Here is a 25,093-nt window from a genome sequence, read left to right as displayed (position 1 = left end):
TTTTTAGGTTATTAGCTATGGTACAGTTGAAAAATGCAACCGTGAAAATTAACTTCACTTTCTGGAAGGCATAAAAACTTTATTTAGTGTCTTTAAATTCAGTTTCTAATGAGTGGGTGAATTTGTGTAAAAGAGAGGATAAGAAAGTACTAATCTTCAATTTTTATTTTGGCCAATGTACCGGTATGTTGCCTTATTGTGCAGTTCCAGAAAAAATCCATACCCACCCCAACGAAGGTCATCGGAAATTCCTAGGGGGAAGGGGTTTTAAAATTTAAAATTCTAGAATCAAGGTATGAAGTTAAACTGGAGTTTCCTGGGGGGGGCGGGGGTGCAAAACAAAAATCCTTGTGTGTGTGAGTATTAAATCCCGGTATAGATGCACATTCAGATTATCCTTAATATCCATTGACTTAATGAAAGATGGAAAAGTTTTTAAAGCCTTAATTCATCTCAAATAATATCTCATTGTGGGCTTTTGTTGAATTTTCAAGATCTAGTATTTTTAGTTTATTCGCCATGATGTTGAAAAATGAAAAAGATATACCTTCACTTTTGGAAAGCCATGAATTAACAGGAGCCCATGGAATTAAATTAAATCTTGACACCTATTTTAATTTTGGTTTCTAATTAATGTCAGTGAGCATACATTAAGGGGAAAGAGAGACTGAGAAACATTTTATGCATGTGCATGGTCCATGTAAGGTGCCTCATTCAAACCAGGCTATAGAAGGAACTCTACACCATCCTACTCACTGTATTAATTACTGGTAAGTCTTGACTTAAAAATGGGCGTTTAGTGACAATTTGTGCTTGGAATCCAAATTTCTCTAAAGTTGTTCCAATTTGGCATGCATTCAGCCTGGAAATTTTATCAGAAACAGTTCCATCTTTACATTCTGGCTAGCTGACTCACTGGTTCTGACATGTTAATCACAACATTCATTTTTCTTGTGTTGCATATTAAATACGCATGCAGAATCATCTCTGCAAACCTGTACAACGTACCTGACTACACTGTATGACTCGGTCAACACATCAACCAAGGTGTCTGTCAGCCGATATAGCTAGCAATACACCAGCACATCAGTGATATATACTTCATCAAAATTTCAACAGAGAGTATAGACCTTTTTCATAAATGGCGGCCAATTTACTATTCTTTTCAATATATGTTAATTAGCCTACTAACCTAATTTCAGAGTAAAAATCTTTTTGAATTTTGCACTTGCTGACAAGGCTAGTAAGGCTAATTTTCATGAAAACAAAGGAATAATTTATCCGCCACCATTTATGAATAAGGTCTATTGGCCGAAATATATTTGTCAATAGACTGTCGATATCTATTTTTGACACTTTGTTGATATCTCAATATATATTGACATTCATGTCAAAAACTGGTAGACAGAACGCGTCTGCTATAATTTGGTTGACATATGACTGAGATAGCGATCACTACCATGGCGATCACTACAGCTAACTATAAAACACATGGTCCAATGATGATGTTACGTTACTTGTGAAATCATACTAATTAAAGGCATAGATTGATGGCATAATTAAAATGTACTGAAAATATTTCCTTCTTTTATTACATGGTAGATGGCTGCAAAGCGAGCACTCTTGATTGGTCCAAGCTATTCGCCAGACCTACCCTCTGACATTTGTGGCCCTCTTGATGGTCCCGAAAATGATGTGAGGCTAATGAAAGACATGCTCTCTAAGAGTGGATTCCAGTCAGAGGATATTGAGGTACGTCAGAAAGTTTTGAATTTACCTTGTTTTACTTTCAAGACAGCAGATCAGACAGTCCCTACAATTCTCACGTTTATTCCAGAGAACGGCATAATGCCCAGTGTCACGATAACATTTGCACTTAGGGAAGTCAGGTCAAAACTACTAACTCGAGCAGGACCCAACAAACCACAAAACAGATGGACCACAGTCAGTAGAGAGATTTAGAAATATTACGTTTATACCCTTGTAAAAATTTCAGCGAGATCTCGCCGAGATCTCGGTTATCTCGCCGAGATTGGAGAGATCTCGCCGAGTTGACCGAGATCTCGGCGAGATTTCAGTAATTCTCGGCGAGAATTTTAGCGGGCAAAAAATTTCTGCGAGATCTCGCCGAGATCGCGTTAATCTCGCCGATCTCGCCGAGGTAACCGAGATCTCGGTGAGATTTCAGTAATTCTCGGCGTAATTTTTAGAGGGCAAAACTTTCAGCGAGATCTCGCCGAGATTGCGTTAATCTCGCCGAGGGAGGCGAGATCTCGGCGAGGTAACCGAGATCTCGGCGAGATTTTTAGAGAGCGAAAAACTTCAGCGAGATCTGTCCGAGATTGCGGTTGCGTCTTCCATCTCGGCGAGATTTTTAGGGGCACCGAGACAGGCGAGATCTCGCCGAGACAAATGCGATCTCGGCGAGAAAACTAAAATCTTGCCGAGACAACCACGATCGCGACAAGACACCGCGATCTTCGCCAGATTCGAAACGAAGACATGTAAACTCTTCAGTAGTAAGGATTAAGTTATGAGGTTGAATGAGTTAAAACTTCACCTTAACCCTCGGTGAAAATAATGTTTGCTTTCATTTTTTCATGCTATAACTGGAAATCGATGAGCTTTAATTATTAAATTGATTTAACTTGTTAGCCGAGATCGCGCTTCGGCAGATTAATATTAAGTGCGCGTCTTAAGATAAAAGTGAGAAGAACGCTGCTCACACCGGACGTTCGTTAACATACTTATTTACTATCATAAAATGAATTCATTGACCTGATAATCTTATCGTTTTATTGTCTAAATCTTTAACTCACCTTTTTAGGCGATTTTTGTCCCTCAAAAGGCGTTTCAGTTATGTCGTAATGCCTGCTGCGAACGATTTTTCGGTACAGGTAGCACAATTTTTGAAAACGCGTTCTTTCCCTTTTCATTACACTGTCTTCAGTTGTCGACATTTTTTTATTGTGCTCTTTTCCCTCACAATCTGTCTCTCAATCCTCGTAAACAACTTGCCGTCTCCGCGGCTTGCCACTTGACAAATGGCGCGAGAGTCCCCAACAACAACGTGAATTGGGCGATGTGATTGGTTAATTCAATCACGCCACCCGGCGATGCTCGCGTAAGCTAAAAAAAAGTTTGACTTGAGGTTTGCGAGGCCACAAAAATTAATCCTGCAGAAAATATGAAAAGTTAAGCTTCATGACAAGTTAACCATTCGTTTATGGCTGGGAATCATGATAAAAGAACCTGTGGTCAACCGGAGAATAGCACACAAGGGATATGATGAGCACTGGTCAACAAAAATGATGCTGATTAAGTTAACAAACTACGGTATCCGAACTAACTGAACTAAACTGAACTGCACACTATGAACTCAGTCACCGCACGTTTTTTACGGAATACGGAATGTCCTGGATAATTAAGGTGCTGGAGAAGGAGGACTTAAAATTTGCTAAAGGGATGTTCAAGCTCGTTAAGCTATAAGCGTGTTAAGAATCAACTCAGTGGAAGTGACCATCAAGTTTGCGCGAGAATTGAGATTTTAATGGCTTTCTTCCACAGACTTGTATCTCTTGATTGAGAAAAAGGTTAGTTTCTTATATTATTTATCCGTATTTCATCTTACTTAATAGCTTAAAGAAACACTGCGAGTAAAAGAGTTTGTTTAGAAATCGATAGAAGCTTTCACAAAGCGTAATTAGCTACACGAACGATTTTGTCTTTATAACTCGAAACCTCGAAGGTAAAATTTTTGAAATAAATTGTTGGTGATTCACAACTTCTATATTCGTTTTCAATTTGAAGCAGTTAGTTGGCATAATTCATTTAGATCATAAGCTTACCGCTTAGTTTTGCTCTTTTGTCCAGATTTCCCAGCCGTAATGATTCAAATGATACGGTAGAAAGTAAGTGGTTGTTTAGGCCCAGTTCAGACGCCGAACTTTTCACGAGCCGAATTTAATTCAAATTAAGGTCGGTCCAAATCACGAAAATCCCGCCTTTTGATTCAGACGCCGAACTTAATTAGACGAACTTAATTTACTTGAAGCAAAACCAATCGAAATGTAAGCGTTTTTTTTTTTATTTTTTTATTTTTAATTTTTTTATTTGAAATACGTTATAATAATTTATGCATTAGGTTCGGCTCATGAAAAGTTCGACGTCTGAATCAAAGCCGTTCCAAAGCCGAAATCAGGCGGGAAGAACGGCTGAGCCGTTCCAAATTGAAACAGCCGTTCTCAACTGATTCAGACGCCGAACTTTTCATGTACTTAATTCGAGGTATTAGGTTCGGCTCATGAAAAGTTCGGCGTCTGAACCGGGCCTACTTACAGAAGTTATATATTCACTTTTTCGTGGAAAATGCTTAGGGGCGTCTTGAGAACGTAGTTCGGTTATGAGTATCCTTCCAATGTTATTCCGCTGATTAAGAATTTCAAACCAAAAAGCTTTACTTTCACGTCTGACGATCAAATTTTCAGTACACCGCTGCAGATGCTAGCTCGCCGAGATCTCGCCAGGGATTCCTCGCCGCATTTTTTTAGCCGTCTAAATTCTCATCTCACTGAGATCTCGCCACTAATCTCTCCGCGTTTTTGGCCGCCGAAATTTGGCGAGATCGGCGCGTTTTTGGCCGCCGAGATTTTCATCTCACCGAGATCTCGCCATCAATCTCGGCGCGTTTTTGGCCGCCGAGATTTTCATCTCACCGAGATCTCACCACTAATCTCGGCGCGTTTTTGGCCGCCGAGATTTGGCGAGATCTCGGCGTGTTTTTGGCCGGCGAGATTTTCATCTCGCCGAGATCTCGCCACTAATCTCGGCGCGTTTTTGGCCGCCGAGATTTGGCGAGATCTCGACGTGTTTTTGGCCGGCGAGATTTTCATCTCGCCGAGATCTCGCCACTAATCTCGGCGCGTTTTTGGCCGAGATCTCATCGAGATGAAAATCTCGGCGGCCAAAAACGCGCCGAGATTTGTGGCGAGATCTCGGCCGAGATCGCGGCGAGATAAAAATCTCGGCGGCCAAAAACGCGCCGAGATCTCGACCGCGATCTCGGCCGAGATCTCGGCGAGATGAAAATCTCGGCGGCCAAAAACGCGCCGAGATCTCGCCCGCGATCTCGACCGAGATCTCGGAAAAATTTTCGCAAGGGTACGCAAACAAATGACAGAAATGACCATGTGACTATAATTGTTTATCCTTATACATTTGCTGCTCACTGTTTTCAGTTTCATGGAAAAATTGAGTATCGACATTAGCATCAAAGGTCAGAATTATTTTGTATTATTCCCATCTAAAAAAATATATCAACAGGAATTTCATGTTTTCTATTTTCCTTAAATGCTATTCCAATTAAATCCCTCCTATGTCACCTCAAACAGTACTTTTCAGGACTTGACACTTACCCAGATGATTTTAATTTAATTATCTACATATTACACAACTCCTGGGTTTCAACCATGTACAGTTTTACTTTTTTTTTAATCCTTTTTAAAAGACTCTTTTGGGTGACGAGGCATCTCACGACAAGATCCTCTCCTCCCTGGAGAAACTCTCATTCACTGCTGAGAAAGGATCAGTGGTCGTCATTTACTTTAGTGGCCATGGTTACCAATTAACGGAGGAGCATGATCGGGGCCTGCTTCCCGCTGGTCTCACCACGCAAATGGTAAGATAAATTCTCACTCATCTGTAGTCAGTCCTGATGTTTCCTGAGACGAAGTCGAGGGATACATCAGGACTCGAGGGACCATACATTAGTGCTATAATTGTTTAATATATTTAGAAATCCCTTCAACAATCACAGCATTAAACAAACAAACAAACAAACGACTGAGAGGGCAACAACTGCGGAATTGTTTCCTGGTCGTGATACATCTGTATTTGATCAGGGGCACATGACCAAGAATCAACCAATCACAGTACGTGCTTGTTTTGTTGAGTAGTCTAGGTATATAACAATATGTAATTTTTTTTATTCTGTAGGTTGACCAGTACCACATATGTGATGTGTGCATAACAGGTGAACACTTCACGCCTCCCCTGTTGAGGTTAATCCAAAAAGACTGCCTGGTCAATACCATATTTGACTGCTCTTTCTCTGGTCGCTTGTACCGTGGATATGGTGCCAAGGAAGGCCCTACTCTAAAGCCAAAAATGGTACATAATGGTAATTAAACTTAAGTGTGAGTGCAATTTGGTTTGAAATAATACGCATGATTTCAAAATCGAACGAGCGCACAGGTCCGGTGTTTAATTTGAAATCACACGTATGATTTCCGACCAAAATTGCACGACACGAAGTTCAATTACCACTTTATTACACCCAATTATTATTATTTTGAAATCACAATATTTAAAAAAAATATATAATTATTATATAATTGATTATAATTAATAATTAAAGATTAGTAATAATAGTAATAATAATAGATTAATAATGCTATTAAAAAATTATTAACATGACTTGAAGTGACTCACAGTGGTAATTTCTAGCACTTAATCCCGACACTATAATTTGATGGATCATTGCTACGACTCTTCATCAACTGATGCTATAAAATAATGGTATCAAAGAAATGCCTAATCACTGATTGGTCGACTGGCCACAGTTCGTCATTAGAGTGAAGTATTCCAATATAAGGCAAAGCTACAATATATAGTCTTGACTCCATACCACAGCCTGCAGACTAAATTTTCTAAATTTTCTAATTTTCTTTATTCTAAATTTTCAGTGGAAAAGACAGATATGCAATACTTATAGCCCTTAAAGCACCGGTATCAGAATGAATATTCTGCTTCGTTTTCTTCAGATATTTCTTATAAAATTAGTTGAGAGAGTTTGTGTAAAATCAAAGTTTCTCATTTTTTGTCATCATTCCTTTTATTCTGAATTGAGTCATGACTCAAATGTTTCATCTTGAAAGCAATGATTAAACACAAGTGATAATTATAAAGTACATGCTCTCTCTGTTAGAGCTATATTTTTTGTAGAGGATTGATCAACAACTGATTAACCACGCCTTGGTGTAGAATCATCGCTTTAATGTTCTAAATCTGTCCCTATCCTAATTTCTAATTTCTAAATATTTATATTTACTGCAGCTATAATAAGTTGTCTGATGAGTACAGCAATAAATACTGTGAAAAATTAAAATCCGCTTGTGTCAAACATTAGAAAGCAACCAATCAGAACAGTGTGATGACCTGGCCTTTTCAGTTCCTGTAAGCCTTTCAACTGATGCAGTACCCAGTGCACCGATGGGTCAAGAATGTACAGAGGTGACATATACCTCTTACTAACTGGGTTCGAGGTCTGTACTGTAAGTTACGGACCAAGTTTTTTCCTGTTGATTTATGGCCAAGGCATGAAGGCCGCGGGCCAAATATCAACAGGTCAAATAATGAGGATCCGTAACTTCCAGTATGGACCAAGAAAATGAGGTTTAAGTAAGATATTTACTATATCTCTGAATTTAATAGGGCTCGTGGGAAAGGAAACTAGTTGAAGTCAAGGGAAATTTAGCAGGACGTACAGTGAAGTATGGCCCGCACAAATGACCAATCTCACTGCATGTACTAACTTAGAGATTAGATAAAGATTTATTTAACAGTGTAATATACTATGATACTGCCTGGATGGCAGGTCCATATTGCAGAAGATGATCCCTTTGTTGTAAATTGGATCATATATTTCCTGTTTGAAAACAGATTACCAAAGCAATCCCATGCCATTAAATACAATAATTTGTTGTTTATTTGCCCACATATACATTACTTTCTATTTATAATACATTTATAATACGCATACATGTAAATTATTAATGTTAATAATAATAATAATAATAATAATAGTAATTAATAATTATATAATGATTATATTAATTAATAATTAATAATAATAATAATAATTATTATTATTATTATTATTATTATTATTATTATTATAATCTCTTTATTAATATATTCCAAGCTATTTACAAGTTAAAAGTTCGTATTTCAAAATATCCAACTCAAAAAATTGACTTATAAAAATTAACAATAAAATCATTGCCAGAAAATCAGCCAGCAAAAATTCAGAGTAAAGAATCTCAAGAAACACCTGTTTGACTGAAAATGTTTAACTTGTGACAGCATCTCATTTCTGAAAAAAAAATTTTCTGAAGAAAAATTTTGTTCAATAAATTTGTTGTATGTGCAGTTGATAAGTGTATGGATGCTAAAATATATTTAGAACCACATAGGGCACGCAGTGTACCCTATGCGATCTGAAGGAAGTAGTCAAGGAACTATTAAAAGAAAACTACTGTTGAGTTAAAAAAAATTGTCAATAAGAGATAAAAATCTAATGGACAATCTAAAGCTCTCTGATACTAAAACTATATTGAGCTCCTATGCTATTCTCTCCGGGAAAGTCAAGTGACGGTAGCTTTGAAAGTTGATCTGACTATGTTGAGAGAACAGCTGGGTACTGTGGCTGGGAGCTAAGCCAGTCCACACCACCATGCTCCTACCAATAGTGTAGCTTTACTAGTCTCTCACTATACATGCAGTCATTTCAACTAACGTTGTCTGTTCAAAGCATGAAGCTAAAAGACAAGACCGAAAGTTTACGTGGGATTTTTATGAATAAATTCATCAAAATCAGTCATGCCTGGAGAAAAAATGGGTTGTAATTAGCAGTACAATGACCTGCACATGCATGGATGATTTTGATGAAATTATTCATAAAAAATAATCCCACAAAACTTTGCGGTCTTGTCTTTTAGCTTGATTTTAATCCGACAACGTTAATTGAAATAGCTGTATAAACCATATACAAACCAAAATTCCTTGATTTGCTCTAGCAAAGAGCTAACACTCCAATTTGGATTTTCCCAAAGAAATGTACCCTAGCTCTGTTGATAAAACCAAAATTCTTTTCCACTCCCTCACCGATGCAGCAGCACAGTTTCTAACTCCCTTGCCTAGAGGAAAAAAGAAACAGTTCATTTTGTTTACCCCCTTGATAGCCAAATGAATATGAACCCCGTCAAGAAACTCAGCCCCCAAATCCAATACAGTCAGCAACACAACTTAAGCACCCCGTGAACAGAATGCTGAAGGCGCAGGGTTGGAAGCCATCCCAGCATGATAAGTTCATCCATATAGCAGCTGCCGCATCCAACCAGAAAGCATATGAGGTAGAGGGCCAGGGGTGTTTAACGCGTGCATTGGTAGAAGCTATTGATGAGGCACGGCAAGAAAACAAGAAGATATCTTACAGCATTCTCAAAAGGTGAACCGATGTAATATTTCAGGGGCACCCAACGGATCGTTTAGATAAATTATCTGTTGGGAAGGCCCTTAATTCCTTACAATTTTCTAAAGGGAAATTTTCACCTCGAACGTTCATGATATGGAAAATTTAAGGCCTATTGTTTTCGGATCGAAAAATTTGGTTTCAGATACCGAAAAAAGGTCAGCTTAGATTTTTGGAAAGGAAATAAGACCTAAGCTTTTCGAGAAATGGTCAAAAATGCCCTAGTAATTTTGAAAAGACTCAATTAGTTCCCCTGGAATGACCGAACAGATAAAAATATTATAGCGCCGCCTCAAATGAATCTACAGATACCCTAAAATGGTGTTTCAAAGGATTTGAGATAAACCTGTCGTTGGGTGCCCCTAATATTTACCTGTGCTAGCTAAAGAGATAATGAACTTAAGGGGAAGTATCTTGACGTTTTGATATCTTTTGTTAAAAATGATGAAATTAAAGACCTTCAATCAGCTGCCAAATAATTGTAGAATGACGAGAGGAAAGAAATCAACTCAATTCTTGAAAGGAACAACTCGTCATCTGTTCTAGCGCCTTTTGGAAACAAAAATGCGAGAACTTGAAAAACATTAGCCTAATATTTTTCAAGTTTCAATCCATACCGGCCTACTCTGTGTCTGGCCAGAGGCGCTAATCAACAGTTTTATTGCACTAGGGTGATAATTTATAACAAACTTGACAATTATTACGTTGTTTCTGCTGGCAGACAAACATTTTTGGGTTTTGAAATGACTGCAAATTTCCGTGATACTTCCCCTTTAAGAGAAATTTCTGTATTTCTTTGATACGTTTTACGTTTTTTTTTATTTTTTATTTTTTATTTTTTCAGCCTAATTAAACGAAAATTTGTGGAGAAAGGGTGGAACGACCAAACACCACAGTTTGAAGGCGGGAAGATGGATTTGATGTTATTTAGTACTTCTGATACAGGTGATTACTAATTAATTAACTCTTAATTTAATAAATAATTAATTAAGAGTGAATAGTTATTGAGGGTTACTCCAAACCTTCGAGGGGCTACTTTTTGCCGAATGTTTATTTTTCGATCAAATTAAAGTTAATTACTTAAACTTATATTTTCAAAAACAAATTATTTAAAATCTTAAAACACACGCGAGAACATTGTGAAAAAGGTATTTTCGTGAAAAAGTTAATAAGTTTTCAAGGTGACATAATCTCTGTAAGGCGTGGACAACCCAGCGACCTTTTCGCGCCAACGGCTTCATTTCAACTTATTAGCATTTTTTGTTTACACTCGAGTTTGAGTGCTGTGGTTTTGGAAATAGGCAAGTCAATTTCTTATCACTTTGCAGCACAGAAGGTGCTAAGTATCTTGAATCTTCCTAGACCAGTGAGCAGTGTTTCGTGGACGGCACATACGAAGGCTCCTGAGAAAGCTGTAAACGAGCTCCTCGAAAGAGAACTCAAAAACGCGATGCTACAACTGAAAAGACACAGGCGTACTTCTTCTGTTCACTGATTCAACTTGAAAAGTGGGAAACTCCTATCCTTTTAATGCTATAAATGTAGTTTAATTGATATTGAAAGCCTTATATATTCTATTTTCAATCTTGTATAATAGAATGTCGATTTGAACTTCATTTTCATTTGAAAAATTCAAGCGAGTTTTTTATTATTTTGCACGCATGGAAATTATGCGTCAGTCATTAACGTGTAACCAAAAGTTTGAAAATTCATATCTTTTGAACTATTGAACGGAAAAAAACCATGCTTTAAAACGTTGTTTAATAAACTATTTGAAAACGTAGTAGCGAAAGTACCTACACGTTTATTTTTTCTTACATCTCCAGTGCGCGTAACGGCCTCTCTGTTGATGCGTGTTACGTGATACTTAAGACGCAAAATGTTCAAAAATCTATAGCTCGGGTTTGAATCATCGTAAAATTCTCGTTCTTGCACCAAAATAAAGCTATTGAAATGTGCTATGAGATGCAATGAGATATTATTATGCGCGTTTGCTTTTTATTGAAAAACATTCGCATAAACGTATGTTTCCGGTTTTGTTTACAAGTTCACGATTCACGCTGCGCACTTGTACTTTTTACTGATTTCACCTTGAAACTGTGCAACTCTTATGTTGTTATTGCTGTAAATGTACTTTCATTGCGCGGGATGCCCTGAGGGGGCATACCGTGTCTAAAAACGGGTCGATTTCTTTTTTTTTTTCTTCCTCGTAGCTACAAATCTGTACATTAATTTATTTAATTTATTCATTAAACTCTCCCCTCTCCTACTCGGGATGTATTGTTCTGAGAGGGTCGTACAGGGGTATTTTCGTGATGCGTGATTAGCTGATTTTATTTCCCGTGAAACGCAAATGTAATAAATTATTCTTCGTAATCCGTGACCTTAAGGTTTTGCGTGACACGTGAAGAACTTGAAAATCAAATTTTCATTTCCATGATCCCTGATTTGCTATTTTTTCTGTTCGTGAACCGTGCAAGAGACCCCCCCCCCCCCCCCCCCCTGTACGACCCTCTTCTGATTGTCTTCAACGACAGCAGGCCAATCAAAATCTATTCTTGTCGCTTCTATCGCGACTCACCCCTACCTGTGTGACGTCAACGCATCATTTGATTTATCCATTAAAGCCACAGGCGTCCCAAGCTCACGTTTAGAAAAAGCGAAAAATTAATTATCTATTTATTCATATATGCGTCACGGCTGTGTGAGTTGGAACGTGACCTTTCATCTTACGCGGTGTTAGGTTACATGAGAACCGTTGAGAATTTGACTTTATAACACGTTGTATGGGGAATAAAATATCGTTCATTTAGAACGCTAAATACATTAAAATATCCTCATTTTTTACGTAAGATGATTAAAACGAACTCACCTCTTGTGTGTCCGTTGTGCTTTTGCGTTATTTTCGCTGTTTTGGGCTTTTTATGCCACCACTGTTATTTCCCATACAACGTCTTATAAAGCGCTCAAATTCTCAACGGTTCTCATGTAACCCAACACCGCGTAAGATGAAAGGTCACGTTCCAACTCACACAGCCGTGACGCATATATGAATAAATAGATAATTAATTTTTCGCTTTCTCTAAACGTGAGCTTGGGACGCCTGTGTTAAAGCTGGATTAAATTGTGGCGCCATATATTGTTAACATGTTCTGGACTCAAGTGTGCCGTTTTCAAACGGAAATTTCACTATTTTGAAGCGGTAAATCAAAAGAATAACTTCTAAGAAGCACTCGACATCTAAAACGGTGGAAATTGGAGAGTTCCTGGCGAAGGAATCGTGCTGTCTTTGACAGTCTTAGACCACAATTGCAGACAGAAAAGAGGTCATTGAGAAGCTTACGTTATCGCAATGGAATTCTCGCAATTTCCCTTGAAACCCTGAGTAGCGTAACACAAGGGAAACAACGTAACGCGATCTTCGTGACTCAAACTATTCCATTAGCAAGGATGGTTTTATAAATCTGCGAAGCACACAGTTGGAATAAATGAATCAGCCACGGCATCTCGCGTAATGCCAGTATAGCAGGCATCTTGTTAAATTTAAAAACCTTATATATTGTAGTTTCAATATTCTATCAAAGACTGTTCATAAGAACTTCATTTTCAATTGAGAAATGAAAGCGAGTTTTTTTATCATGTGGAACGCGTATGAAATTATGCATCGCTCATTAACGTGTAACCCGGCAAAACGGTTTGAAAAGTCGTATCTCTCGACATATTCAACAAATAAAAAAACTAAAACCATGCTTTTAAACCTCATTTATTACATTGTCGAGCCTGGTTAAGTGTAGGAGATTGCCTTTGGGGGTTCTAGTATTCTTGCACATCTTGGTTTATAAACCAAAATACGCTCATCAATTCGAAGACTTGCAATGTTCCTGTGAACGTCGGGGGTTCTACTATGTTATTGGCTGGCGGCTCACAGTGTTAGCCCGGTGTTGACATAATTCTCCGAGAAGGCGTGACATGCTTCTAAATCTTTAGAAGGCGAAAACTCGCATTACGATTTCTGCAAGATGCCTCTTCTTCAAATCAATTAATAGGGTATGTAGAATTGACGAAATGTCGTGAAATTTGGCCCGAAAGTTAACTGAACAACGAGGAACAAAAGGGTGTCGGAATTTTTTTTTTAAATCAAATACTTCCCTCCTGGCGGCCTCGGAAAGCAACACGTTTGCGAATTCTTTTTTACTGGAACTTGACAGATATATTAATAGAAAACCAATAGGAATACGGGGAAATGCTCACACCCCTTGAGAGATTGATGATTTGTGATTAACACTGTGCAGCTACATTTCGTCAGAGATCACGCGCGTTTGATACCCGATTAATTCGACGGAATGGCGCTCTGTCATTTTACTGTTTACCGGCTTCCTTCGCCTTAGCAGAGGAATAACCAAATTAGCTTATAATTTTATCGAATTCTGTATTAAATAAGCTTTTCATCGATATATAGATTGTGGTGGTTTCCTAAAAAACAACGCGCGAACGAATTTTTTTCGGGAAGGCACCCGCAAAGGTTTGGAGTAACCTTTGATCAACATATCAATTATTTCGACTTACTCGTTTTTTGATTTGTTGAGAAAAATGTAAAAATGTTAATTAATTAATCTATTAATTAATTAATATCAATTAATTAATCGAGGGGTAACCAACAGGAACACTTACTTATAAGCAAAGCACTTGAAATGTTGTCTCTTGTTGTTGCATTGGCTTTACAAAAATGCTAATTTACAGATTATAAAATCAACGTTATGTTATGTTATGTTAAGAGATTTTTAACCGACGTTTGCTCTTGCGACCAGAGGTGCCTTGTAAATTGGGAAACATATATAACAAGATGCCTATACTGGCATTTACGTGTGATGCCCCTTGATTCTTATAATTGTATGCTTCGCAGACTATCCTAGCTAATGGAATATTTTGAGTCACAAAGATAGCGTTATGTTGTTTCCCTTGTGTTACGCGTCCTATCGTTGTACCGGAATTTCTATTACAATAACGTGGCCTGACTCACGTTTCTGGTTATGTAAATAAAAGTGTAAGATTACAAATTGTTTTCGTTTCACCAAAAAAAAAAACAGAAAGAAAACAGGCAAAAAGCTTTCCTAAATGAAAACTTTTAGTACAAATGGACAATCAAGCCTTTAATCTTTTTGTAAAGTAGATTTCCAGTTGCGTTTAAGCATCAATTCGACAAAGTGATGCGATCTGTGTTTTAGCTTAATGACCTTTCCCCTGCATATTCTGGATGGTTCTACAACTGTCAAACAGAAGCATGATTCCTTCGCCTTGAACTCTCCGATTTCCACCGTTTTTACTATCGAGTGCTTCTTAGAAGTTATTCTTTCGATTTACCGCTTCAAAAGGGTTAATTTTCTTTTTGAAAACGGCACATTGGAATCTAAAACATTAAAACAATATGGCCACGCCACTAAAGTCAAGCCTTTTCAGTTCCACCGAGAGACCACTAGGACCTGAATAATCACAATAGTAATTAACTCCCCTCCGATCCCTCCTGACCTACACTAAGATATTGCGTTCTGATTGGACCGTTTTTGTTAAAGACAATAAGGACAATAGGAGACAAAAAGATCCCCTCTAGGAGAAAACTGAATTTGATACATCTAAAACGAGTTAATAATTGAAAGATGTGCATTTGTGGATACGAACGGCCCCCAGTTTATAACGTGGGCTGCACAGGCATCCCACGTAATAAATTCGTTTATGTCTGGTTAGTTCTAAACGTTAAAGCTAGTGGTTATAAGGTCGATCGGACGCGACCTGAGTGTGTTACATTAACTTCTTCATTCTTCTTGTTCTTCTTCTTCTTCTTCTTCTTCTTCTTCTGCTGCTGCTGCTGCTCCTCCTCCTCCTCCTCCTCCTCCTCCTCCTCCTCCTCCTCCTTCTTCTTCTTCTTCTTCTTCTTCTTCTTCTTCTTCTTCTTCTTCTTCTTCTTCTTCTTCTTCTTCTTCTTCTTCTTCTTCTTCTTCTTCTTATTATTATTATTATTAATTATTATTATAATTATTATTTGCACAGTTCCTCAGGTGAATGCATTTGAAGTTATTGACGTTAAGAGGGACAAAGATGGATTTTATAAGGTTTCTCTAAATGCCGGCCATTTGCATGGCGTGGTCGAGGGAGAATATGATATCTGCAGAGAAGATACCCCAGATGAAACAGCTGCATCTCGAAACCGTGAAGAGATTTATGGGTATTACATAGACACGATAATGATCAATGCTGGCGACATCGATATGCTGAAGTCTTGCGGTGCGACGCCCTATAAGTATGATCGAAAAATTCAGGTAAAGACAGTTGTACATTGATCTATTCATTCGTGACCATCCATTGGAGACAGTGTGGTCAAGTGGTAAGAGTTGCGGACCCATATTCTGGAGGTCTCAGGTTTGAGTCCCCTCTCTGACCACAAGCTAGGTTTGTTTCATGGTTGTCCCTTGTTCAAATCCTCGGCCATTGTATACAGCGAGCTGATAAGCCTCCCAGTAGCTGGCTTTTATAAGGAGTTTCTGTTCTGTTTGTTTGAAATACTTGTTTGATTTGCACGGACCATCTGCTAGCTTTAAATCCAACCTTGTTTAAATAAAGTATTTGCTTTACCTATTTTACCTTTTTTAATTAACACACAAACCCAACTGTCAATCGGCTCACGCTCGTTTTCCTACTCTTCATTCCCTGCGCTTAACCGTCTGTGTTTGGCTGCTTGCATTCAATGTTTTTTTCTTGTGTCTTCCTTCGTTCTTGACCATGAATGCAGTTCATTCATTGAACACTCAATCGTTCTGCCTTTATTTCATTCATTGCCACTCACTCGCATACCCATTTACTCACTCGTTTTATGCTTAACTGTTTTCTGTTGTTTGTTCGTTTTAATCGCGCGTAGAAAATTTTATTGAACTTCACGTAATTCGTTCTCAACATTTTTCAAAATGTTTTGTAAACATTTAAACAAGTTGTTTTCATTTTTCATAGGTTGGGTGTAAAGCTATTCTTTGCCGCCGTCACAGTATGTTTACGCCCATTCTTATGGTTGCTCCTCCCGAGCTGTCAGAAGAAGACAGACACCGAATGGTCTTGTCTCTTGAAACCCAGAACATGTTTAACATCGAAGAAGAGGAAAGACAAGATTGCGTTACCCTGGACATCACGACCGTTGAAGAGTATGTATAATTAAAACGATGGATTAGAGAATTAACTCAGTCTGCAGTGTATGTTTTAGTGCTAAAGTGAACCCATGAATTTCCTACTGAGCGTTAGCCCAAGTTAGGAAATGGGAGAGCACATGAGGCGAAGTAAACGAAAAAAATTGACCTCGGTGGGAATCGAACCCACAGCAACTGGATTTAATCACCGTTACTCCACCAACTGAGCTGTGAGGCCAGACGGAATCCAACCGACTGAGCTACAAGGCCAGACAGGAGCCACCTACCCATCTAACTACCACCTACCTACCCACTTACCTAATTACTACAAACTTACCTGCATACTTAACCTACCTATGTATCTACCTACCTACCTACCTAACTACCTACCACTGATCTACCTCCCTATCAACCTACCCATGTGCCCTTCTACTTACCTATTTTACTTCTTCCTAACTAAATGTCTCCCTCCCTACCTACCTACTTACCTACCTTACCTAACTCACCTACCTTCCTACCTACCTACCTACCTACCTACCTACCGACTTACCTTTCCTTACCTACTTATCTTACCTACCTTACCTACCTACCTACCTACCTACCTACCTTACCTACCTACTTACCTACCTACCTTATCTAACTTACATTACCTACCTACCTACATGTACCTACCTTACCTAACTTACCTACCTACCTTCCTTTTCTACCTACTTACCTTCCTACTTACCTTTCCTTACCTACCTTACCTACCTACCTACCTTATCTAACTTACCTTACCTACCTACCTACATGTACCTACGTTACCTAACTTACCTACCTACCTTCCTTCCTACCTACTTACCTACCTACCTTATCTAACTTACCTTACCTACCTACCTACATGTACCTACGTTACCTAACTTACCTACCTACCTTCCTTCCTACCTACTTACCTACCTACCTTATCTAACTTACCTTACCTACCTACCTACATGTACCTACCTTACCTACCTTACCTACCTACCTACCTACCTTATCAAACTTACCTTACCTACCTACCTACCTACCTACCTACCTACATGTACCTACGTTACCTAACTTACCTACCTATCTTCCTACCTACTTACCTTTCCTTACCTACCTTACCTACCTACCTACCTACCTACCTTACCTACCTACCTACCTACCTACCTACCTTACCTAACTTACCTACCTTCCTTCCTACCTACTTACCTTTCCTTACCTACCTACCTTCCTACCTTACCTACCTACCTACTTACCTACCTACCTTCCTACCTTACCTACCTACCTACCTACTTACTTACCTACCTTCCTACCTTACCTACCTACCTACCTACCTACCTACCTATCTACCTACTTACCTTTCTTTACCTACCTTACCTACCTACCTTACCTATCTACCTACCGACTTACTTACCTTACCCACCTTACCTAGCTACCTACCTTACCTGCCTTACCCACCTTACCCGGCTACCCACCTACCTACCTATCTTACCTATCCTCCCTACCTTACCCACCTACCTACCTATCTTACCTATCTTCCCTACCTACCTACCTACCTACCTACCTACCTACCTACCTACCTACCCTTCTAGTCTGCTACATATTTACTTATAGCATGGCCCCTATCCGCGCTTCTCCCTTCTTACCTGCCTTCATCCTTAATTAACTGTATCTTCTTACCTACCCATCTATCTACCTAAGCAATAATCACATAGGGAAGCTTAGATAAAGCTAGCCAGCATATAAAACATTTGCTTTATTTATCATATAGTAAACAGTGCTGGCGGGCCTGCCAGAATGGGCGAATGATAGTTCCCTACCACCTGACTGGAGATGAACATCTGATGGCAAAGAATTTATCCAAGTATTTTCGCTACAAGTTTGCCATAAACCCAAAGCACGCAAATGAAAACATGCTTACAAACGTAAGCTTTAAAGTGTTCAAAGTGAAAAACGTGCCATCTTTCGAAGGTTCCCCTGATAAGAAGAATGAGCTGATAGCTGAAGCCATCCAAACTACTGATCTCTCTGAAGGTAAGTATTGCAGACGGCATTTCTCGGCACTTTGTGTAAAGAATGAGGCGGGGGCAATGCAAAGTCAGATTGTGTTTTTTGATACTGATCCAGTAGAGATTGTCTGGCTGTCTTATTCATTGACTGGCTCTCTCACTGACAGGCTGGTACGCTGTCTGATGGAATCACCGTTCGATCAGTTGGCCGGTTGACTGACAGACCAAATTATTAAGAGTTAAGTGAAGGGTGCAATTACTGACGGAGTGGCCAACTAACCCAGCAACCAACTAGTCAACCGTTTGGCCTGCTGGCCTGAAATTCCAATTCGATCTGGAATGTGTCCCCAATTATTGTTCTGTGCTAAATACATTGACACTTACATATTAAAGTGATTTATTTTGATGTCTGATTGACTGATAGCTATTTTATTTGTAACCTGAATGTTTCAAATGTGTCTGCCTCAGCAAGGCTTCATTACCAGGCGCTGTTCGAAAGCTGTGCCAGTGCTTCTCACTTCTAAGACCGGAGGGAGCAGCTGAACTCTGGCCTACTTCATTGAAGGATGTTGATGTTGTTCTGGTGACTTCTGTGGGCTGCTGCTGTTTTAGTGCAACATGGTAACTTTTATTTTCTCCTTATTGCAGGAGACCCGCCAACCTTTCGGGCACACAAAGTTGAGCTTGAAAACTCACTGGCTTACCGCAGAAGACATAAAGTTATAGACGGCTCAGGTGACGCACTTGTGATTCAAGTAACCAATAACGAAGACAGGTTTATCCACGTGTGCGTTATATCATATCGGGCCGATGGCTCCATTGTGGTTTTGCACCCACCGAGAAAGGTAAGTATTTGTAAATGTTGCGATGTGTTTATACCCTACCATACAGTTGTTGTTCATTGTTTCTGGCATCAAACCCTAATATCAAAGAGCAAATTCTCCTATCTTGTCCCCATACTTTTGTTATAAAAGTGCTGTGGAGAAGTTATTAAAATATCAAGAAAATTCACCTTGGGTGATCATATCCTTTATTCTCATGACCTCAGTGTTTGAATAAGCATTGATGTTACAGGGAGAAATTTGATGCTGATCACTGTTAGGGCTTAAATGGTTAACACCTGTGACATGTGTATTGTCTATTCGTGAACACAGTTCCTTTGAAATTTAGCAACTAAGTTCTGATTACCAGTGTGGAATGAAGGTAACCTCTCATAATAGACCTTTCTCCAAAATGGCGGTCGAAAATTCAAATAAGTTAAAATTATAAACCTATACCAACACTAGAAAGAGCACCTTTACTTTAGTAACCTTGCAAAGTTTCAGCATATCAGGTGTAATATCAGCTGAGAAAATGTAAGTTGAAAAATGAAAAATTTACAGACGTTTGTATGACGTATACCCCCAGACACACAAACGTCTGTAAATTTGTCAAATTTCATCTTACATTTCCTAAGCTGATATAACACCTAATATGCTGAAACTTTGCAAGGTTTCTAAGATAAAGGCGCTCTTTCCAGTGCTGGTATCAGTTTTTCATTGAGTTCAATTTTAACTCATTCAAATCTGTTGCCGCCATTTTGGAGAAGGGTCTCTTATTTAATCCTCTTTACTTTTCTAGGGTAACACTGAGGTCTTAGAACCCAAGGAGTCGATGTATGCTATTAAGCGAGTTCTCCTGGAACCTGATACGGTTCGCCGTATGGTTGAGCCAGATTTTGACAAGGAAAAACCAAAGTGCTGCCAGGATGTGATGATCCTGTATGCCACTACAGAGCCGACTGATTATGAGCCACTTACTCAGACGGCTATTGAGCTGAGTCCAAAATTAAGCACCAGAGGCCCCAACCAACCCGATGTACGTAATGTTTCGCTTTATCTACTGCTAGGCATGAAGCATAAACTAAAAAGACAGTAGACCTGCGCCCTTCCAAAGCTCTGTTTTCGCTGGACCCTGATAACCTGCAGCTGCAGTGTTTTTTAGGGTTGGAAACATTGTTCTATTAATCCTTCTTTAATTTGTCCTCTCAAACAACCATTTAAGACGTTGTAAATGGTGCAGGTCGCCCAGGCGCCCCTTGAAAGCTAGCTAGTTACCAAGATTAAGTACCAGAACTGGATAGTGTTCAGTGGCAACCAACGAGAACGCTGAAGACAAACAGTTTAAATGTTGTTTCCTGTATTCATACGCCATTGAAATTGTCACACTTTGGGATTTCATCCACAGACTGAAAAGTAAGAACCGCCCTGCAGAGCATAATAAACAGTACCAAAGGAAAGTGCTTCTCAGTAGCTTTCACTTGAATGGTGACACTTTAGGATTTCATCCACAGACTGAAAAGTTAGAAACACCTCGTACTGCATAATAAACAGCACCAAAGGAAAGTACTGCTCAGTAGCTTTCACTTGGATGGTGACACTTTAGGATTTCATCTACAGACTCAAAAGTTAGAAACACCTCGTACAGCATAATAAAAAGCACCACAGGAAAGTACTGCTCAGTAGCTTTCACTTGAATAGTTACTCTTTAGGATTTCATTCACAGACTCAAAAGTTAGATTCCCCCCTACAGAGCACAATAAACAGCACCAAAGGAAAGTACTGCTCAGTAGCTTTCATTGGAATGGTCACACTTTAGGATTTCATCTAGAAACTCAAAAGAGGAAACTTTTTGTCCGTTGGCTTGAACTGTTTTCGGGGCTAAGCAGGGATGCTACGGAAGAAATGTTTAAAAATGTAAGTTGTAAGACAAGGTTTTCCCATAATTTTCAGCTTCTCGTTATGGGGTGCATAAAACCTTGAACACTTTCTCTTAGACTGCGAGCAGTCTCTTTCCTCTTCTGAGTTCTGTCACGCTCGCGAGATTTCTAGCGGTCGACGAAGTCGCGAGCTCCCTCTCCCCAATCCCTCCTTGTTCACTTTTGTAATTTCTATGATTTAACCGTCGCTTTACGCGTGTAATCTGAGGAGAAACGTAGGACTGCTCGCAGTCTAACTTTCCCTTGATCCACCCTCTCAGAGAATATTCTGACAAAATGTGTTGTCGTTTTTTGTTTTCAGGGATTGCTTCTAGCCTCATCGTATCAATTTCGAAATGCTTTGCATGCTCCACGTGACTACCCTCAACCAGCTCGTGATGGGGATCAAAAGTGGTTGACCATCAAACGGGAGATTAACATCGAATACAATGACGATCCCTAATAGGGTGGAGTGGTATTTTACTGGAATTTCACTGAAATTTAATCAGGCGCACCAAAGTAATCTTTCTCAAACTCATTCATAATTTATGAAGAGAAAGCAAAGGAAATCACTACCATGAAGGAGGTTTGCAAATGCGATCTTAATTATCATTAAATTTGGTGATTTGACTGAATGTTTCCTTCGAATTTCTCCACGAATTATTAATGGTTTGAGAAGCTATATCAAACACTCGAGAGAGTATTTCATCCTATTTTGAAACCGACCTAAAGTTGGTCGAAAAAAACAAAGCGCTTTTCTCTGTGTTTGAAAATCTGATGAACCATTCTTCCTCACATTTGATATATTACATCAAACATGAGTAAAACTGTTTCATCCGATTTACGCGACTAGACTGCAAGACGATATGGGTACATGATTCGAAGAGGCCATGGGAAACCTACAAAGTCATGGAATTTTGTAATTTCGTTCCTCAGGCCTGGAAAATCGTGGAATTTAAGTGGAATTGAAAGCATTCTTTTAGGGAATAAAAACAGCAAAAAGCAAGAAGATGAATAATTGAAAAAAAAAAAAAACGAAAAGGAACCAATAAATAGATTTTGCCTAAGTAGAAATGAACACTGCGCATTTTGACACTATAAAAAGAGAATGCTTTGCCGTGGAAAACTTGAAAAGGTCATGGAAAGTCTTGGAATTTCAAAAGCCCAGAGGAGTTTGAACGCTGGGATAATTTATCAACAACCTTATCAAACACAACTATGGCTTTCCCCTGCAGAAAATTACTCTCAGGGGCTGTTGTTAATGGCATTTTCTTTCTGAGTACTACAAACGGTAAAATTGCAGCCAAATTAAAAGATTCTTAAGTACACATATAGCGTTTCCGTTTTGTCGCAAAAGCTCGAGGCTTTAAAATCCGACGATGTTAATAGGCCATTACTGAGTTACTGTAAAGCTTATTATGAAAGTGAGGCTAAGTACAGTCTTTTCATATGAAAATTAGTTTCGTTTGCATATGAATGATAACCAATTTCCATGACAAAAACTTTGCCCTTAGCCTCGCTTTCATAATGAGGTTCAAAGCAACTAGGTTATGGCCTATTGAAATAGTTGTACATGAACGAGGAACACAGCCATTTGGAAAAATTTCATCTCGCTGTAATTAACAGCTGTTTATTGTAGGAAATTTCTTTCGTTTCTTTGTGTCAACTGCGTTTCCAGTGTTGGCGAGTTAACCTTTCAAACCCCTGGATCATCAAAATCCATCTTCTCTTCACTGTCTTCCTGTCATTTCTTTTGAAACTAGTTGGGAGAATTTGTTTGAACACGAAGAAATTTTGTCTTTGGTGATCATTGTCTTTATTCTCATGACCTGATCTGTTTTGTGTGGAGAAATTCGAGGCTGATCACGGTTGATTCTTGAAAGGTTGATTCACGGAGACTGGGTTATTGTGCCTAGGTAATTTGAGTGCAGTTTTGCAGTCCTTTCGGACGCTTGAACCGGAAAATTGTCGGTTCAATGAGCAAAGTCTCTCTAAAAGACAAAAAAAGTTTTCAGGTCATTTTGTAGTAGCCAGTGGAAATTAGCGAGGACCCAATTGAGGTCTTTTTTTCTTAAATAAGAATATAAATTTGATTTGACTCTGAATTCAGTAATAGATGAATCACTGGGATGAGTACGTAGCGATCTGTGTAACAGACGTAAAACTGAAATTCGTTGTTTTAACCGTTTAACCCCTAATATCAAAGAACAAATTCTCATATCTTGTCCCCATACTTTTCTTAAAAAAGAACCGGGGAGAACTTATTAAAATATCAAGAAAATGTAAGTTCCTGTAAAATCTTTTTGTCCTTCATTTCCAGTTTGGCTGCTTTTAAAGCTGGCCCTGGAAATAGGCAATGGAAACCTTTTAGAAAAACAAACGTAAACCTTGCTTCACTTTCAATCTTGTTTAGTCGTAGATCCATCCAAGATGGCGTCGTTAAACGCGACGAGTGTTTTTACAATCTCATTTCCGGCGGGGAGGGGGAGGAGGGCCTGCTTTTTGAATAACCGGGCCCCGTGGGCCCCTAGAGGTTTTTGAAAACCCGTAGTAGATAATTTTGTTTCGGTAGTGAAAGGAGGACTATATCGTAATTTTCCAGTAAGTCGATGTCTTTAATTATTACTGTATGTGTTTTGTTGACATAATATTAAATAAAATAAAATACAGAACACAAAACTCAGTAACTAACACATTATTCCAGTGTCCTAAATAATACTTTAGTTTATTTCAATGTTCCAGTAATTCTTAGAGAATACAAAATCTAACAAGAACTATCGTTAACCACTACAGGTCTATAATATGGTTTTTAGTGCGACACTAATTTACCTAAAAAATTTCCAAAGTAACGGCTTCTAAAGCCTTTCCACAAGTCGATTCAATAACTAAGACATTATTCCAGTGTCTTAAATAACACTTCCGTTGATTCATATGTCCCAGCAAGAAATAGAAAATACAAAATCAAACAAGGACTTTTGTTAACCACTACAGGTCTATACACTTAAGTTTTTAGTGCGACATTGAATTACCTAAAAGTTCCCAAACAAAAGGCTGTCGTTAAAAATATGTGGGCTGTAGCCAGGCATGGTTAAAAACTTTTGTATAAAATGTTGACACTGGCTTTAGAAAAAAATGGACGTTTCGGTTGTCTACAACCTTCTTCAGCTTGAGAATGTGAATAAAAACGGCGTACAGAAAGTATAGCTGATGTTATAGTAGCTGTCGCTACTTGTGGATTTGGCAGCCGGTTGCTTTTACTTGAACCAGGGCTTCTAAATACAAGCCTCGTGGGCCGATCCATCTTAAGGACGGTGCCTACTAATTGCGAAGTATTTTTGCGCAGCTTATCACTATGCGGGAAAAGCAGAATCGATCTTAGTAGCGGCTATTGAAATCCAAAAAGAAAATTGGGGGTAACCACGCATTTTTTAGAGATAACTAAGCACCAACTATTCTAAAAAGCAGCAAACTGTACAAAGCAATGTATGGCACTTTATTCCAAATTGAAACTTTATTATCTCTGAAAAATGAATGGTTACCCCCAATTTTCGTTTAGGATACCAAAATCACTTGCTAAGTTCTGCTTTCTCCGCATATTTTTAAAGCGCGCAAAAATATCCCTGTATTAGTAGGCACCACCCATAGGAAACCCGAGTATCTCGAGATTCGCAGAACGTATGCGCGGTAACAATAGTAGGCACCGTCTTTAATAACACCACGGCAAATGTGTAAACATTGGCAATTTCTACCAAAAAAGTGCACTGTATTCACAAGCTAACTGAAAGAGACCATCCTCTGCCGTGGCTGGTTGTTTGCAGACGACGTTAAAATGAAAAAAAAAAAAAACATACAGTAAAATTCCGAA

At 38.7% G+C, this 25,093-nt stretch overlaps 1 protein-coding gene and 2 long non-coding RNA genes across 3 annotated transcripts in view; 1 reads left to right on the top strand and 2 right to left on the bottom strand.

Moving 5' to 3' along the window:
• Positions 1 to 21,544, bottom strand: part of LOC146475421 (uncharacterized) — a 120,981-nt gene extending 99,437 nt beyond the window's left edge. The window contains exon 1 of the long non-coding RNA XR_014865876.1: positions 20,411 to 21,544. This is a non-coding gene — a long non-coding RNA (uncharacterized LOC146475421). The remainder of the gene's footprint in view (positions 1 to 20,410) is intronic.
• On the top strand, positions 622 to 23,911 carry LOC146475420 (uncharacterized). Its single transcript, XM_085115844.1, has 12 exons — positions 622 to 770; positions 1,603 to 1,752; positions 5,507 to 5,677; positions 5,995 to 6,141; positions 9,021 to 9,286; positions 10,155 to 10,255; positions 15,356 to 15,624; positions 16,310 to 16,497; positions 18,254 to 18,516; positions 19,140 to 19,336; positions 20,112 to 20,348; positions 21,551 to 23,911. Exons 2-12 carry the CDS (start codon positions 1,603 to 1,605, stop codon positions 21,689 to 21,691), a joined length of 2,130 nt encoding a protein of 709 aa, XP_084971970.1. The 5' UTR covers positions 622 to 770; the 3' UTR covers positions 21,692 to 23,911.
• LOC146475422 (uncharacterized) lies at positions 16,515 to 18,238 on the bottom strand. Its single transcript, XR_014865877.1, has 3 exons — positions 18,063 to 18,238; positions 17,234 to 17,987; positions 16,515 to 17,173 (listed from the first exon to the last, which is right to left on the bottom strand). It is a non-coding gene; the product is annotated as an uncharacterized LOC146475422 (long non-coding RNA).
• Positions 23,912 to 25,093: the final 1,182 nt, after the last annotated feature.

Source organism: Pavona decussata, unplaced genomic scaffold (assembly GCF_977016875.1).
Source record: "Pavona decussata unplaced genomic scaffold, jaPavDecu1.1 SCAFFOLD_84, whole genome shotgun sequence".
NCBI classification, from domain to species: domain Eukaryota; kingdom Metazoa; phylum Cnidaria; class Anthozoa; order Scleractinia; family Agariciidae; genus Pavona; species Pavona decussata.
Note: the sequence above shows the minus strand (reverse complement) of the source record. Positions and strands in the feature narration are given on the sequence as shown.